General features: G+C 37.2%; 1 protein-coding gene across 3 annotated transcripts in view; it reads left to right on the forward strand.

Moving 5' to 3' along the window:
* The window catches only part of LOC139984246 (solute carrier family 12 member 8-like), a 57714-nt gene that overhangs the window by 10674 nt on the left and 30689 nt on the right, over window positions 1-16351 (forward strand). For all 3 annotated transcript variants that reach the window (XR_011798987.1, XM_071998071.1, XM_071998070.1), the window contains exon 3: window positions 11879-12022. Coding sequence is in view for 2 of the 3 variants with exons in the window: in XM_071998071.1 (XP_071854172.1) it covers window positions 11879-12022 (144 nt within the window). In the remaining variant the exon portion in view is untranslated. The remainder of the gene's footprint in view (window positions 1-11878; window positions 12023-16351) is intronic.

The following is a 16351-nucleotide window of genomic DNA, read 5'->3' on the forward strand; positions in this document are numbered from 1 at the left end:
TTCTGAAGGAAAACTATGCAAAGTATCAATCTAGATTTGTTTTGACATTTTTCCACCGTTATTTTGGTGATATTTTGATTCTGGTGATCGTTTTTGGCTCCTCTTTGTACCTTCCTCCCCCTCCCAGATCCCCTCCCCAGTCCTCTCGTCGATCCCCTCCCCGATCCTCTCTCTGATCCCCATCCTCTCCATGATCATCTCCACGATCCTCTTCACTGCTGTAAGTGCAGCTCTCTCCTAATATGTGTTAAAACTGTTCCAAAGTTTGGCAGTATATATTTAATTAGCAGTTTAAATCATAAACTTTTAATACGTCAGTGTATTAAATGAGCAAATTTGTGTCCTAGCTAAATCGACCTATTCATCAAAGTTAAAGGAAAGACTGAGTGATATCACCTATTATTATTATCATTATTTACCAGATTTATATAGCTTGCTCTTTTCATGCTTAAGCATGTTCAAGAGCGCCTTACAATGCAGGTTGGCCGGTTTTTACCGGGCGGTTTTTACCGCCCCGGGAAAAACAAGTTTTTTACCGGTTTTTACCGGGAGGTTTTTCCCACCTATAAGTGGGAAAAACTGGGAAAAACCGGGAAAAACCTCAAATTATATCGAATTCCTAAAAACTCATGTGGAACTTGTGGAGGAGCACAGAATCTACAAGAAAATGGCATCTTATGGTAGGGGGTTGGGTTACATCCAAAGAACAGCTATGATCTATAACTTGTGAGTTTACCGATTAGACTATTATAAATAATTCAAATAAATAATATATTGGATGCTCAAATCAACCAACTTTATATTCCTATCGAGATGCATAATTCCATTATCTAGAGAATGGACTTGTATCAAACTGTTGGTGCCTCCTAGGGCTATGGTTCGTCATATTATACATGCCACATTAGTCCGCTCAGATCCAAATGATGATTCACATCCAAGAACGATCACTTCATGTCTGCGATAAATTGTACTCTGTTCACACTTCGCACTAGGCACTGTACTATGCTTATATTGCTTATAGGCACTGTACTAAGTGACTGTTGTGACATCAACTAATTTGAGAATAAGTAACAATTGGAACAGTTACTTGTGTTGTTGATACTCCTACCTCTTCAGTTAGCCTATACACAGGAAGTGCCCAGTATCACCTCACCTGTCCACCTCAAAGTGTTTAATCACTCATGCATGAAGTTGTATAATATTTAATTGGACCATGTTTGCATCAAGGTAAACAGTTTGGTTGTGTGAATGGCTCCATAGGGCCATTGTGCGTTTAATACTTTAATCGGGCCCATGTGCCTTACAAAGTTTCAAAGCAGTTTCTATTGAGCCCCCTGGATTGAAGTTCACCTCAATAGACTGTTGCCTACTGTATTAATGGAATGGAATGAACTGTCTGAGCACATAATATATTATTATATGGTTCCTTGTCCCTTTGAAGCTTTGGATGCCATGGTTCGCCACTTCGTTCTATCCTCCGCTGTTCATGCCACATAATAGGCCTGAAGAATTTAGGAGGGGTGAATGTCCCAGTGTAGACCTACAGTATAATGGTTTGGGCAATAGGCAATGCATACTGCTAAAGAGATCGTGACAGAATAACTATACATGTGCAATACGAAAAATACTCTTTTTTCCACAAAAAGTAGAATAAGAATGTGATAAAATAGCTCAAAATGAAGCTAAGAAACTCCCATATTCAATAAAATATGCCTGTCATGAAACAATATCGTGCCTACTGATGACCCTGCATTTTACGGACAATTAATACTAGTTTTCGAGACGGAGGCGGTTTTTAGCGGTATTTACCAGTTTTTCCCGGTTTTTACCTGGTTTTTACCGCTTAGTGGGAAAAACAGGTTTTTCCCGGGAAAATGCCAACCCTGTTACAATGACAACAAAATGACAAAACCCTTAAAATACGAATATGAAATTAAAATTAACGCAGCTTAAATATTTATATAAAAAATTATATAATACATAAAAACCTATTGACTGTAGGCTTTGGGCAACCTCTAACCTTGGGTATTTTTCAGGTCATATCTTTGAGAGTGGACCAAAGATTAAGAATTCCCAGATCAAGCGACCTCATAGAGTCAGGTTATATGACGACCACTTAAAAATAAATGACACAGATAAAGAGAGAGCTATTTAATTACTTTTCTCAAATCTGTCATTTAGTAGTTTATTTTCATTTCAAATTAATTGTAATAAGTATTAATATATATATATTGCAATTATTTGACAACAGTTGAAGTCAAGCTTTTATAAATGATATAAATCATAAATGTTAACATATGGACAATCAAACTGCACATACACACACACATATTGTACAATGCAGTTCAAACTCAATGGAAAGAAAGCCTATACCTAAGACTGCACAGTGATGCTATTTTCATCTTGTTAACCTACGTACGGTGGATGATGGATCTAGCATTTCATTCATAAATTCACTTCTTACGTTGACAGCCTTCCCCACAATCACAGTCAAGATCACGTCACCATAGCAACACATCAGAAAGGCCAGGACGTGAAGCTGTACGCACAGTTTCATAACGTCGCAGTCGTAAACTGTCCTTTATATACGTACGGTGGAATTTGGGCATACCCAAAAATACAAAACTCCTTGACGTCAATGGGTGAAATCCGAATCGTTTTATTTCGGCCTTTTTACTTTTGTTCATAATTAGCTCGCATCGTGTGATCTTGTGCAGGTGACAGCAGTGGTACCCGGAGTGCGAAGAGAGCCTAGAAAAGCTTCTGGATACAAAAAAAGGAAAATGATTAGTATATTTTTGAGAAATCAAGTTAAATTGTTGTGCCCAAATTATGCAGTCATAATATGATAAAAGAGTCACGCCATAGTGACTGACGAGGTGTACAATTTATGTGTGTACATGCATTAGCAGTAGCTTTAGGTATCATGTACTGTATACTGTAAATATTGCACTCTGTGTGTACAGGTTGTATGTATGTGGCATAGATACCACACTGTAAGGACTAAGGTATCTATATACAGGCGCGTAGCCAAGGGGGGGCGAAGGGGGCAGCCGCCCCCCCTTGAGCATATTTTTTTTTAATGTTTTTAATGTTTTTATGATATCGCTAGTATTTTCAAAAGAGAAAATGCTAAAATGCAACTTACAAGGCCTGGGAAGTGCCATTTCCAGCGATCTGAGAGGCATTTACAGCCAAAATTTTCTTGTACGCTTCGCGCCAACCATGGTGGCGCTCCGCTTAGATAGTTTGCAGTGCCGAATCTACAGTTTCGCCCCTCCCTTGGCAAATTCCTGGCTACGCGCCTGTCTATATAGATAATGTCAGATGAAAAGCTGAAATACAGTTTAAATTATTGGAAGAGGACAAATTATCCAAAAATCAATATTGTTCTTGTATGCATTAGCAGTACCTTTAGGTATGATCATCTGTTTTACCTCCATGGTATGAATCATCGTATGATATACATTTATGTAATATTGTACTCTGTGTACATATGTTGTACATGTATGTGGTATATAGATACCACACTGCAAGAGCTAAGGTATTTATAGATGATGTCAGATGAAATACAGTTAAAATCATTGAAAGAGGACAAATGACTATATTAGCTGAAATTATCCAAAAATCAATATCGTTCTTTATGTGTATACATGCATGAGCAGTAGCTTTAGGTATGATGTATAATATTGTACTCTGTGTACATATGTTGTACATTTATGTGGTATAGATACCACACTGCAACGGCTAAGGTATTTATAGATGATGTCAGATGAAATATAGTTTAAATCATTGAAAGAGGACAAATTACTAAATAAGTTGAAATTACCCAAACATCAATATATTGCTTGTTTTGTTCCAATATGGAGTTATACAAAGGTTTTATATATTTGCATTCACAGTTTCAAACACACATATGACATCATTGAGCGAACAGCGCTGCAAGTTTTAATTTTTTTTCTTTCTTGATTTATTACTATGAACATGTTCATGTCATGTCAGAGAGATGAGTTCTACAAATGTTGAATCTAAAACAGTGAAGCTCTTTAAAATTACATTATAATGGCAACAATTGGTTTAAAAATATTTACATTGTTCCTTGAAGTAAATTTATGAACAGAAAAATGAAGAGGACATTAAAGGTATTAGATAATATTCTTGTGGCTGCTAAGATATCAAAAGTTTACAAAGCTCACAGACCTGAATTCACAACTAAGATATATATCTCCCAACTGGAGCAAAAATACAAAATAAGGTTCTTAGCTGTTTGGGGTAGAAAATTATATTTTGCTACACTTACATAGATACGTGTAAATTTGATATCATTCTGAAGCGTTTGTATGATGTATTAATCATGATTTACTAAATGGTAACTGTAAGAATAGTTTCTAAATTATACTGGTAGTCTGTCTGCAGTTTTATATATGACAGTGTGGTGTAGTATTTCAATAAAACACCTAAAACAGAATATATAATTAGTAAGGAATCTGAAGAAATAAAAAATCACTATAGCAACACAAATCAGTGTTCAATATTCTCAAATCGTGCTAAAAGACATTGACAGCCATAAAACTACTATATGTATGTGTTGACACAGATAATGGTTAAAATTATGCCCTCTGTTATATGTAAATAGCATGTATGATGGTGAGAGGAATACTGTACTTGTCGCGTATGCAGTTAGTTATATGTCAGTACTGTTAAACTATAATTACACTGTATATTTTGCAGGCGTCAAGTACATAGTGAATGGAACTGGTGCAAAGTTGCTTTTTTTGTCCTTTTTTTTTTATCTATTTTTTTTTTCTAGTCTGTACTGTACATGGTGTGACCTACGTATGACACTGTCCTTTAGTTCAGTCAATATTAAATACTGCAGTAAAAGCTGTGTGTACGTACAAGTGAGTATGTACATGTCCATATACAGTATTATATATGGTGATTAGTATTGACTTTATAGAGAGACAGCTGTTTCTGTACAGGTTACTATCATTACTCACTCAATATAACCTATGAATGAATGACAAACTTAACAAAGTAAGGTAAAACACAGCAGCAGTGAGCAGTGGTGGCTACAGTACAATGAGTATTAAAGAGGTTTGGATTGTAAGCACATTGGGCACTCCGACTCGAAATCAATAGATGGATGTATTACCTTTAATGCACATGTCGTAAACAGTGGATTCAGTCCCTCTGTTGTTAACACAGTAGTACAGTTAGTGTGTGAACTAATACATGAGCACTATAATACAAAAAGTGCATACAGTAGCATATTGGCCATTAAAATTGAAATGTGCAGGTCATTATTCCTGAGTGTTCAAAGTTTGTGTATAGTCATGTAGCAGGTTTGAAAAGCAGATGAATTTTTTGTCTCATTATAATAAAATACTATGGTTTTTCTGTTTTTTTTTCTCTTTTTATTTTAAGGAATAAAACTGCCATATGTCTTTGAAATTCAGAGCTGCCTTTAAAACTGCACTATCATGCAGGTACATACAAAATTTGTACAGTAAAATATTCCCTGTAAGCCGTTTCTCATTCTACCACAGGAAATGCAATTTTAGAGGCAGTTCTTTTGTGAAGAATGTCATCTTTTGTAATCTATAACGTAATTGGTAGCCTTGGAATCATAAGTTTCAGTACTATGTACACACATATACAGTATACTGTAGGTACTGAATGGCAGACCAGGAGTAGAACCAATTTTATGATGAGAAGAGGGCGGGGAAGGGGCATTGGGGTAGGGGAGGAGGATGGAGAGAGAGCTAGGGGCATCAAGAAGGTCCTCGATGAGGTTTGACATGAAACATCGATGGAATCATAGGTTTCAGTTCTATGTACGCACACATACAGTATATACTGTAGTTACTGAATGGCCGACCAGGACTTATATAACCAGTCATATGATGAGAAGAGGACGGGGAAGGGAAGGGGCATTGGGGTAGGGGAGGAGGATGGAGAGAGAGCTAGGGGCATCAAGAAGGTCCTCGATGAGGTTTGACATCAAACATCGATGGAATCATAAATTTCAGTACTATGTACACACACATACAGCATACTGTAGTTACTGAGTGGCAGAACAGGAGTATAACCAATCATGTGATGAGAAGAGGGCGGGCAAGGGGCATTGGGGTAGGGGAGGAGGATGGAGAGAGAGCTAGGGGCATCAAGAAGGTCCTCGATGAGGTTTGACATCAAACATCGATAGCACAAGGTATGGGTGTGAGTAGACAGTCCTTGAGTTTGCCTGATCCAGTAAATTTATTCAAATAAATATTTGAGCTATTCTTTCGCATATTTTACTTGAGTTAAGAATATCATAGGACTAAAAGGACCTTGGAATAATAATTATAAACTTATATCAAGATATTTAATTGGTATGAAGGGAATGTTTTGATTTTGTTGCAGGTACTGTCATTGATGTATGTCAGTACTGGGAACATTGCAAATAATGTGACAATTGCCTCTGATTCCATTTATGTAAGTGCATAATGCTTATATGGTACACACTGTTGGATTGATCAGAATTCATATATTATGCCCGCTGTTCGAGAAGTACCCGTTCATTATCAATGCAGATGTATAGCCTTGCAGCACATTCCCTTTGCCAAGTATTTTATTCTTTTTTTCCCCGCCATAGTCTGGTGGATGAGGCTAAGACCAGCTGTCTTCATTTCCTGCTTCTTGTCCGTATGTATGGCAAGCATGACAAAGTCTGCCCGAGCTACTTGGATGAGAAAGCAAGGACTTTATTTAATTATAACTACATGTCTCAACATTTTGATTTACTTCGCTCCTCTCTTACCTGTCTCTCACTCCACATCTGCACTTTCTCATCTACCAGTAACTGTTGGGGAGTCATACTGTACATGGTGCTTTAGAAATAATATCAAGAACCGTACTTATGGACTGATAACACAGAGTTATAATTAAGAGACAGAGCTGGTTCTGTACATATCTCAACATTGTGATTTACGTCGCTCCTCTCTTAGCCGTCGCCCACTTCACATCTGCATTTTCCTATCTACCAGTTAGTTTTGGGGAGTCATACTGTACGGTGCTTTAGAATTAATATCAAGTACCGTACTTATGAACTGATACACAGAGTTATAATTAAGAAACGGAGCTGGTTCTGTACATATCTCAACATTGTGATTTACTTCGCTCCTCAGCTCTTACCTGTCTCCCACTCCACATCGGCACTCTCTCATCTACTGTACCAGTTAGTTTTGGGGAGTCATACTGTACGGTGCTTTAGAAATAATATCAAGTACCAGATACTTATGGACTGATACACAGAGTTATAATTAAGAAACGGAGCTGGTTCTGTACATATCTCAACATTGTGATTTACTTCGCTCCTCAGCTTTTACCTGTCTCCCACTCCACATCGGCACTCTCTCATCTACTGTACCAGTTAGTTTTGGGGAGTCATACTGTACAGTGCTTTAGAAATAATATCAAGTACCGTATACTTATGGACTGATAACACAGAGTAATAATTAAGAGACGGAGCTGGTTCTGTACATATCTCAACATTTGTGATTTACATCGCTCCTCAGCTCTTAGCCGTCTCCCACTTCACATCTGCACCTTCTCATCTTCCAGTAAGTTTTGGGGAGTCATACTGTACAGTGCTTTAGAATGGGATATTACTTATGGAGTTTTAATTAAGAGACAGCTGGTTCTGTGTACAGTGATGCTTAATATTCTCTTTACCAAAGAACTTCACAAAAGTTGATATTTTGTATTCCTCTCTTTATCAACAAAATTATATAAGTGTCGATCCCATTGATAGCCTGTCAAATTATTTTTCAAGCAAAACGTCAACACTTATTGAGCAACTGCCGTCCCCCCCCCCCCAAAAAAAAAGTTACAGTAAAAGAAAGTTAATAACTTAAACTGGTAAATGTTTTAAGAGATATGTATGATCTGGTTACAATAAAATAATATCGTAAACCTGAGATGATGATTATAACCCAAAATTATCCAGGTACATGTGTTGAATGCTTTGTTAAGTGTACAGTAACCAGCTTATGGCAAACATTGATAAATGTCTAGATACGTTAAGTGGCTGTATGCAATGGCAAACATTTATCAATGTCTATATGCCTTAAGTGGCTGTATGCATCCTGTACTGCAGATACAGTCAGTGATACAGACTACATTACTTTTACAAAACAGGAATTAACATAATTACTTTTTGTTAAAACCGATGAAATGTAGCCTCCAACCTATCACAACAACATTTTACAGTACAGTCACCCTGTCTGTGTCCAGACTTCATAGCTGAGGATATATATGCTCTGCAGATGCATACAGTAGTCCATACAAAGGAAAATACAACACGTCTACAGTGATAAATTATGCGCACATTTACGTACCACTATGCAGTTAAATGGTACATGTTGTGTGTACGAAGCCTTTCTGCCTCGTCTGGAGATATGAATGCTAATATCCCCTCTGTAATGACAGGTATATACAGTAGACCACAGTACACAACATGAGACCATTAATTGTGTGAGCTGTTGTTTTCCTAGCTGAGGAATAACTAGCTTTGCAGATGCTAATCCATCTTACATCTATATAGAATCATCCACACATGTGCAGCAACCATATTGCCAACATTTGTAATCTCTTTGCAGTTTGTCCCGAACGAAAAAATCTTAATTAAATTCTGGCAGATCGGGAGATGCTCATCCCTAGATACGTAGGAGTTTGTCACGGCCAATACAGTCGTATTAGGACAGAAATCTAGGGAAGGGACAAAACGAGGAGTTTCGATTGATTTGTATTCTCCGAGTGTAAGGATGACGGGAGGCTATTAGCTTAAAAGGAAAATTAAATTTAGATGCGCTGAAGGGAATGTGGACTTTTGGCTACTTTGTATTAAAACATTTTGAGGAATGGCTTGGAGATAACTGACAGGTTGGGACAAATATGACCGTGTGGGTATAGTGCAATATATATACAATGATGAGAATGACAATCAATGTATGGAAGGCCAAAAGGGCAAAATTAGTTAACACATCCTGATTGGTAGCAAAAACCACGTGAAATTTGTTAACAACGTGATTTGTATAGCAACAACCATGTAAATATCGTTAACAATGCAATTCATTGCAACGACGCCCTTCAGAAAGTTGTTGGAGGTGTTGGCCTACAATGGATATGATCTACACATGTTCTTATCAAAAGGTTTGGTGGTTAACTTGCCATCCTTGGAATGGTATTAAGATATCAGTGTACCTGAAATTGGTTACAAATCTGGTGATTCAATTAATACAGGGATACATACTGAATTTACAGTCAGTTACATACCAGGCCTACTGTTTATAGATCTGGCTTTAGATGTTAATCTGGTGATTCAATTAATACAGGGATACGTACTGAATTTACAGTCAGTTACATACCAGGCCTACTGTTTATAGATCTGGCTTTAGATGTTAATCTGGTGATTCAATTAATACAGGGATACGTACTGAATTTACAGTCAGTTACATACCAGGCCTACTGTTTATAGATATGGCTTTAGATGTTAATCTGGTGATTCAATTAATACAGGGATACGTACTGAATTTACAGTCAGTTACATACCAGGCCTACTGTTTATAGATCTATGGCTTCAGATGTTAATTTTCGCTGTATACACTGTCAGTGATTTAATAACATTAGATGAAACTGGTCTGAATTTTTCCAGCCAATAAACAGTATTTATAGTAATGGTGAAACTGAAAAGTACATTGCTTTAATAACAGGAGTGTACTACTACAAGCTGTAGCAACCAATATATGTCCATGGAAACTCTATGTTGCAGAACTATGAATATTGAAACAGTTAAGTTTGTTTAATATAAGACCTGTACTGTACTGTAGAACTTAGCAGTTAATATTCACAGTATAGCCAGAAATCAGATGCACAGTATAGCCAGAAATCAGATGCACAGTATAGCCAGAAATCAGATGCACAGTATAGCATCTGTACTACTACTATATGACTAGGCACAGTATGACTATAGTATGACTATTAGTATGAATAGGTACAGTATGACTGTAGTATGACTACAGTATGACTACAGTCTGACTGTAGTATGACTACAGTCTGACTACAGTAGGTACTGTATGACTATGGTATGACTGCAGTATGACTACAGTATAACTACAGTGTGACTACAGTAGATACTGTATGACTATGGTATAACTGCATTATGACTAGAGGTACAGTGACTGTAGTGTGGCTATTGTATTACTATGTACAGTATGACTGTACTTTGACTACAGTATGACTACAGTTTGACTAGATACTGTATGACTATATAGTATGACTGCAGTATGAATAGTTACAGTATGGCTGTAGTGTGGCTATAGTATTACTATGCACAGTATGACTGTACTATTCTACAGTACGACTACAGTTTGACTACATTACAACTAGGTATAGTATGACTACATTATGACTATAGTGTGTCTATAGTGTTACTATGTACAGTATGACTGTACTATTCTACAGTACGACTACAGTTTGACTACATTACAACTAGGTATAGTATGACTACATTATGACTATAGTGTGTCTATAGTGTTACTATGTACAGTATGACTGTACTATTCTACAGTACGACTACAGTTTGACTACATTACAACTAGGTATAATATGACTACATTATGACTATAGTGTGTCTATAGTGTTACTATGTACAGTGTGACTGTACTATTCTACAGTACGACTACAGTTTGACTACATTACAACTAGGTATAGTATGACTACATTATGACTATAGTGTGTCTATAGTGTTACTATGTACAGTGTGACTGTACTATTCTACAGTACGACTACAGTTTGACTACATACAACTAGGTATAGTATGACTACATTATGACTATAGTGTGGCTATAGTGTTACTATGTACAGTATGACTGTACTATTCTACAGTACGACTACAGTTTGACTACATACAACTAGGTATAGTATGACTACATTATGACTATAGTGTGGCTATAGTGTTACTATGTACAGTATGACTGTACTATTCTACAGTACGACTACAGTTTGACTACATTACAACTAGGTATAGTATGACTACATTATGACTATAGTGTGGCTATATTATTACTATGTACAGTATTATATAATACTGTACATAGTAATATGTACTGAATCACTGAGTTATTTTACTCAATATCAATACTAGATCTATTGTACATCAAAAATAATAAATTTATGGATTTTCCTGATGGGATAGATGCAATTTAGTAGACCTGTTTCACTTCAAAGACTGGGTAGGATATCATATTACATGCTGGCATAGTTGTTGTACAGTGATCTGTACACTGCAGTTACCAATGATGTACTGTGCACATATATTTAATTATCCTAGATGTTCATACCATTAAATGTAAACTTTCCTGTACTATTCTATTCGCACTATAGGTCATATCACTATACTGTAGATGTCATGATGTTAATATCATCATTGGAAAACAAATCACTCCGTGATACATGTATGTACTGCTGCATGTTTCTTAATACTGTACAGAGATTCACTCATAAATATATATATATGCATTTGAAAATTCGCCCTTTAACACCATTGCCATAACAGTTTACCTGCCTCGGGCATTTTAATAGGCCTGCGTAGATCGCGGGGAAATTGATTTTGTAACACACAGGCTAATGTTCCAGACTAATCACCTAATTGAAAGACTGTGTAAAAGTGGGCAGTGGCAAATAATGAATGGCACTCTTACTAAAGGGCGGATTTTGAAATGGGTACTTTTCCAGCCTGTTTAAAATTTACCTTAAATACCTCCCCCCCAATCCCCCAACCCTTGGTTGATGTTCTGTTACCCTTCATTTTTCCATCTTTTTTCTTTCGTAGGCGCAATCCCAGCATCAGCCGTGGTGGAAGGCCAATTTCTTCATCAGGGAGCCAGTTCTGTTTGGAACCTGGGACGGTGTTTTCACATCTTGTATGATTAACATCTTTGGTGTGGTGATTTTTTTACGAACCGGCTGGATGGTGGTAAGTTGTCTAGGAGGGTTAAAACATGCTCTTATCTTCTTTAACTGCGTAGCCCCTTTACTAATCTCCAAGTGGATCGTATCACTCCAATGCATGCAACCTACTTTACAAGCAATGGCGGGCCTGATACCCTTATCAGGCCAACAGCGCATATATTTCAACTTAACATATATTGCCCTCTGATAAAGGTTGGCAATATGATATGTAATTGTATGCAATTGTAACTACTGAAATGACCGTAATAGTGCATGGAACGTGATCGACGCATTCAAGCGGCTCAAGTGCGAGGATTTGTTAAAGCCATTGCAGACTTGCCCCAAACTGCGTGCCGCGTTGTGAAAAAGTTAACTTCCATTGCTTGCAAGTGAAGTTATCTTCTTGTCGCTACAAAATGCAGACAGTATTGAAATGTGATACCTGGTTATCTTTTATCTAGACCTGAGATGTCCATCAATGCTATGTATATACCGTGTTGTGGGTATTAACCGTAGCTGTATGTATTGACTGTACACTAGTGTCTAATTACCGACGGTAGCAAGCTGTGTGTGTATTTTCTGGGATTGATGGTTGTGTCTAACACTTCTGTTACACCTCATTGGAAAAATAGGTCAGATTACCGGCAGGAGACGTTTCTTTTTGCGTGAGTCTTCACATCCTTTAAGGATTGCGATCAGCATGTTCTTCATTCGTACACTACAGTATTGAAAGAACACAAATCGATACATAACACAACATGCTGTACCAGAGTCTTATCAGGATGTGTTTACATGATATTCAATATAAATACTTTAATAGAGAAACATAGGCGTAGGAGGTGGGGGGGGGGTGCTGCAGCCCCCCAACCCAAAATTTTTGTGAAAATTCAGGCCATATGCTGAGAATTTTTCGGGCACCTACTGAAAGAAAAATAATTCGCTATGTGTTTTTCAATGGTTAAACTGATATTATTATGATCATGATTATTGTAACAACTTTCCCAATAATTATAAGCAATAAGGAAGGGTAATAACACGGCAAATGATTGTATGTTATTGGCAGGCGATGTAATAACCGACACATGCCAATATGATATGCACATTAACATGTTGAAAAAATTTGGTTATATTTTTCGGACATGTCGTTACTGCCCCCCCCCCCCCCAAATCAACTTGGGCTCCTACACCTATGTAGAGAAATACCAACAAAGACAGAAACAATAGGCATTATAACACTATGAGGGCTTCATTACAGGGTATTAGTGTTTTGTAGGTATGTGCTTTGCAACTTTAATATGACAGAGCTTAATATTACATGAAAGTCTCCCAATAGAAACTGGTCCAATATCCCTCAAGATTGATCAATTCTGGGGGTACAAGGCAGTATACAGTACAGTGCATTACAGTCATATATGAACGTTATAATATGAGCTTGCATATCGTGTCGATACTCCGTTTGTGTAGCAAAACTTACCGGCTTTCCAATTTGAAATTAAACCCATTAAAATGTCAAATGAAAGTTAACTATACAAAATTTACAATTTAAACAAAGAAATCAAGACTATAACCATCATTAATTTACAGAAAATTCAAGCTCAAAGTCTGCAATGATTCACGATGCTATAACGTGCTATCAATCATGAATCATACATGACAGAAAATACCCACACACTGATTGGTCAATTTGAAGAAAAGGTTAAATTGAAATTTTGAGAACAGGTGACGAAATTTTCGGAACATACCGTAGATTTATATCTAAAGCCTAATGCCTTAGGACTATAGAGTAAGTCTAGTCTATCCTTGCATTAGCCATGATTGATGTGTTTCAAGAAGGTCTAATACAATTAAATACACCAAGTAATGTTACGCGTTACTAGTCGTTAGTAATACACTAATAGTAGGTACAGCCTTCAAATAATGTACAGTCTATGCTAGCTCGTTTGTGTAATCAAAAGCTTCGATATATGCATAATGAATATCAATTTATGTATATAAACTGAGCGAAACAGGCAGTTTGTTATTGTCTGACATCACATGAAAGAGGATTTGATTAGTTGATTTTAAAATATGAATAAGAAAGGTGTGATGTGCATGCATAATTGTTTGGGCCAACAAAATTAAATTGTAAATTTTTATGAAAATGTAAATTACTCATTTAGGGTTCACGGAGTAAAAACTTCTATCACAGCAATCTCTCTTTCATCAATTGCAAGTTGCTTATATGCAGATGAACGTAAGTGACAATGGAATGCAATATGGACCTTTAATCAAGCAGACATCCACAGATAAGAGATAGGACAGGAAATGTATTGGGAAAGATTTACCTTATGTATTGTTGGACATGATCTGATGTTGGCAAACTAACCAATAATGTCATTATACTGTATACGTCAATAGGTTATATGCTAAAAGGGGCCCAACCATCGCCTGGCCCTGTTCCCCCCCCCCCATCCCACAAGATAACTCTGGCCCTGAATGGTATTACAGGTTAGCACTGTATATACAGGTCTGTAAGGCTGTATTACGGTCCACTTGTGGGTCACACCTTACCATCTCTTCCTTCTGATAGCCAAAAATGTCTTGCTGGTGTTAGACTTTCTGATGTCTGTTTGTTTGTTGTTACCCTAATTGAACTAGCTGTTTTTCATTCGTTCTGTATCAAGCACTGATTATTAAAGCCTTCTTTTGTTCTGATTTTTCCAAGCTTTTTAGTCGCAAGTAGTTTTTCTTTTTTTCTGTTAGCTTAATTGTGAACCATTTTTGCTATAATTCTAGCATAGGTTTAGTACAAGACTGCTGAGTTGCATGCAGTGCAACCAGCTGTTTTTAATTGTAATGACTTTGAGTATTTAGACTAGAGTGCAATGCTTAAAATAATAAAAGCATTTCAAACATGGATAGACTAGACTAGACTATACTGTACTTAATGAATGAATAAATAGAGCAGCTGTGAACACTTTAACAATTAGTAATTTACTAGTCAGCAAACAAGACTACAGTATACTTGTTTCATTCAACAATGTGTATGTACAGATAAGTGCTGACATTATGGCTGTGTTCGTGGTGAATACCCGTTGCCATGGTAACAGAGTTGGAATCCATCTGATTAACATTACTATTTGCACACATAATGCATAATGTAACCAGGATTTTGAGTAGAGATGTGGGGATGGATGCAAAGGTGGGATAAGGGGAGGAAGAATAATAAGGGGGAGAAGTGGGGGGCATGCTATAAGAACAAAGAGGGATATATGTGAAGCTTTGTTGTGTTTGGTTTTTGTTCTCATTCTTTTTGGATTCATTAGAGTGGGTATCAAAGCTGCATTTTGGATTGTAGCTTGTGCCTCCCTTGAGACCAAACCCACAGATTATTCATACATACATTGGCTAACTCTCATGAATTCTAACTATTGGTGCCATGTCAAGATAAACTGTAGCAGCTCTCTACAAAATCCCCTACGGGTAGAAAGACTGCCAGAGATTTCACAATATCTCTGTAGAAGACCAGCAGTGTCTATCGTGTGAAAGGTTCTGCACGGCACAAGAAATATTACATCCTACGCCTAGCCTGGCTGCAGGCTGCTGCAGCGCTTTAAGTGTCCTACTTTATACATGTAGTGCCTGGCTGCAGTATGCTGCAGCTCTCTTAGTGTCCTACTTTTATACATAGAGCCTTTGAACTTTTCATGGTAATTATCCCATTTGACTACTATAGGTTACTACTATCCATTTAGAGATTATGTCATAGGCACTGGAGGTATGTCTAGACAGTTTTTTGGTACAAATTTGGCAAACTACATAAAAAAGGCACCTGTATTACCTCAACCAGCAGCATGGTAGTAACATAATCACATTGAGGTCATTTCTTTAGTCTTTAGATGTACTTAGCTCGTCGCTTACCTGTCCCCTTACAACCGCAGCACTCTCATTCTACCGTGCTTAGGATGAACTGGTAACGCTTTAACATTGTACACCCTCTATGTCCGGACCCCTCCAATCAATACACCCTCCATTCCCATTTCTACCACCCAAAGCAATCAGACGTTCGTTTTGAGTAGCGGATTTTTCTTTATGTTTCAGTTTGTTCGTTTGTAACTGTGTTCTTCTTGACCTCTCTTTGGTGTTTTGAAATAAGTAATTGTCTTCAGGCGCGTAGCCAGGAATTTGCCAAGGGAGGGGCGAACCTGTAGGCAAACTATCAAAAGGCGTAGATTCGGCACTGGAAACTATCTAAGTGTAGCGCCACCACCATGATTTGGCGCTACGCGCACAAGAAAATTTTGGCTGAAAATGCCTCCCAGATTGCTGGAAATGGCAGTTCCAAGGCCTTGTAAGTTGCATGCTTGAAATTACT

The sequence above is a fragment of the Apostichopus japonicus genome, chromosome 17 (genome assembly GCF_037975245.1).
Source record: "Apostichopus japonicus isolate 1M-3 chromosome 17, ASM3797524v1, whole genome shotgun sequence".
In the NCBI taxonomy this organism is placed as follows: domain Eukaryota; kingdom Metazoa; phylum Echinodermata; class Holothuroidea; order Aspidochirotida; family Stichopodidae; genus Apostichopus; species Apostichopus japonicus.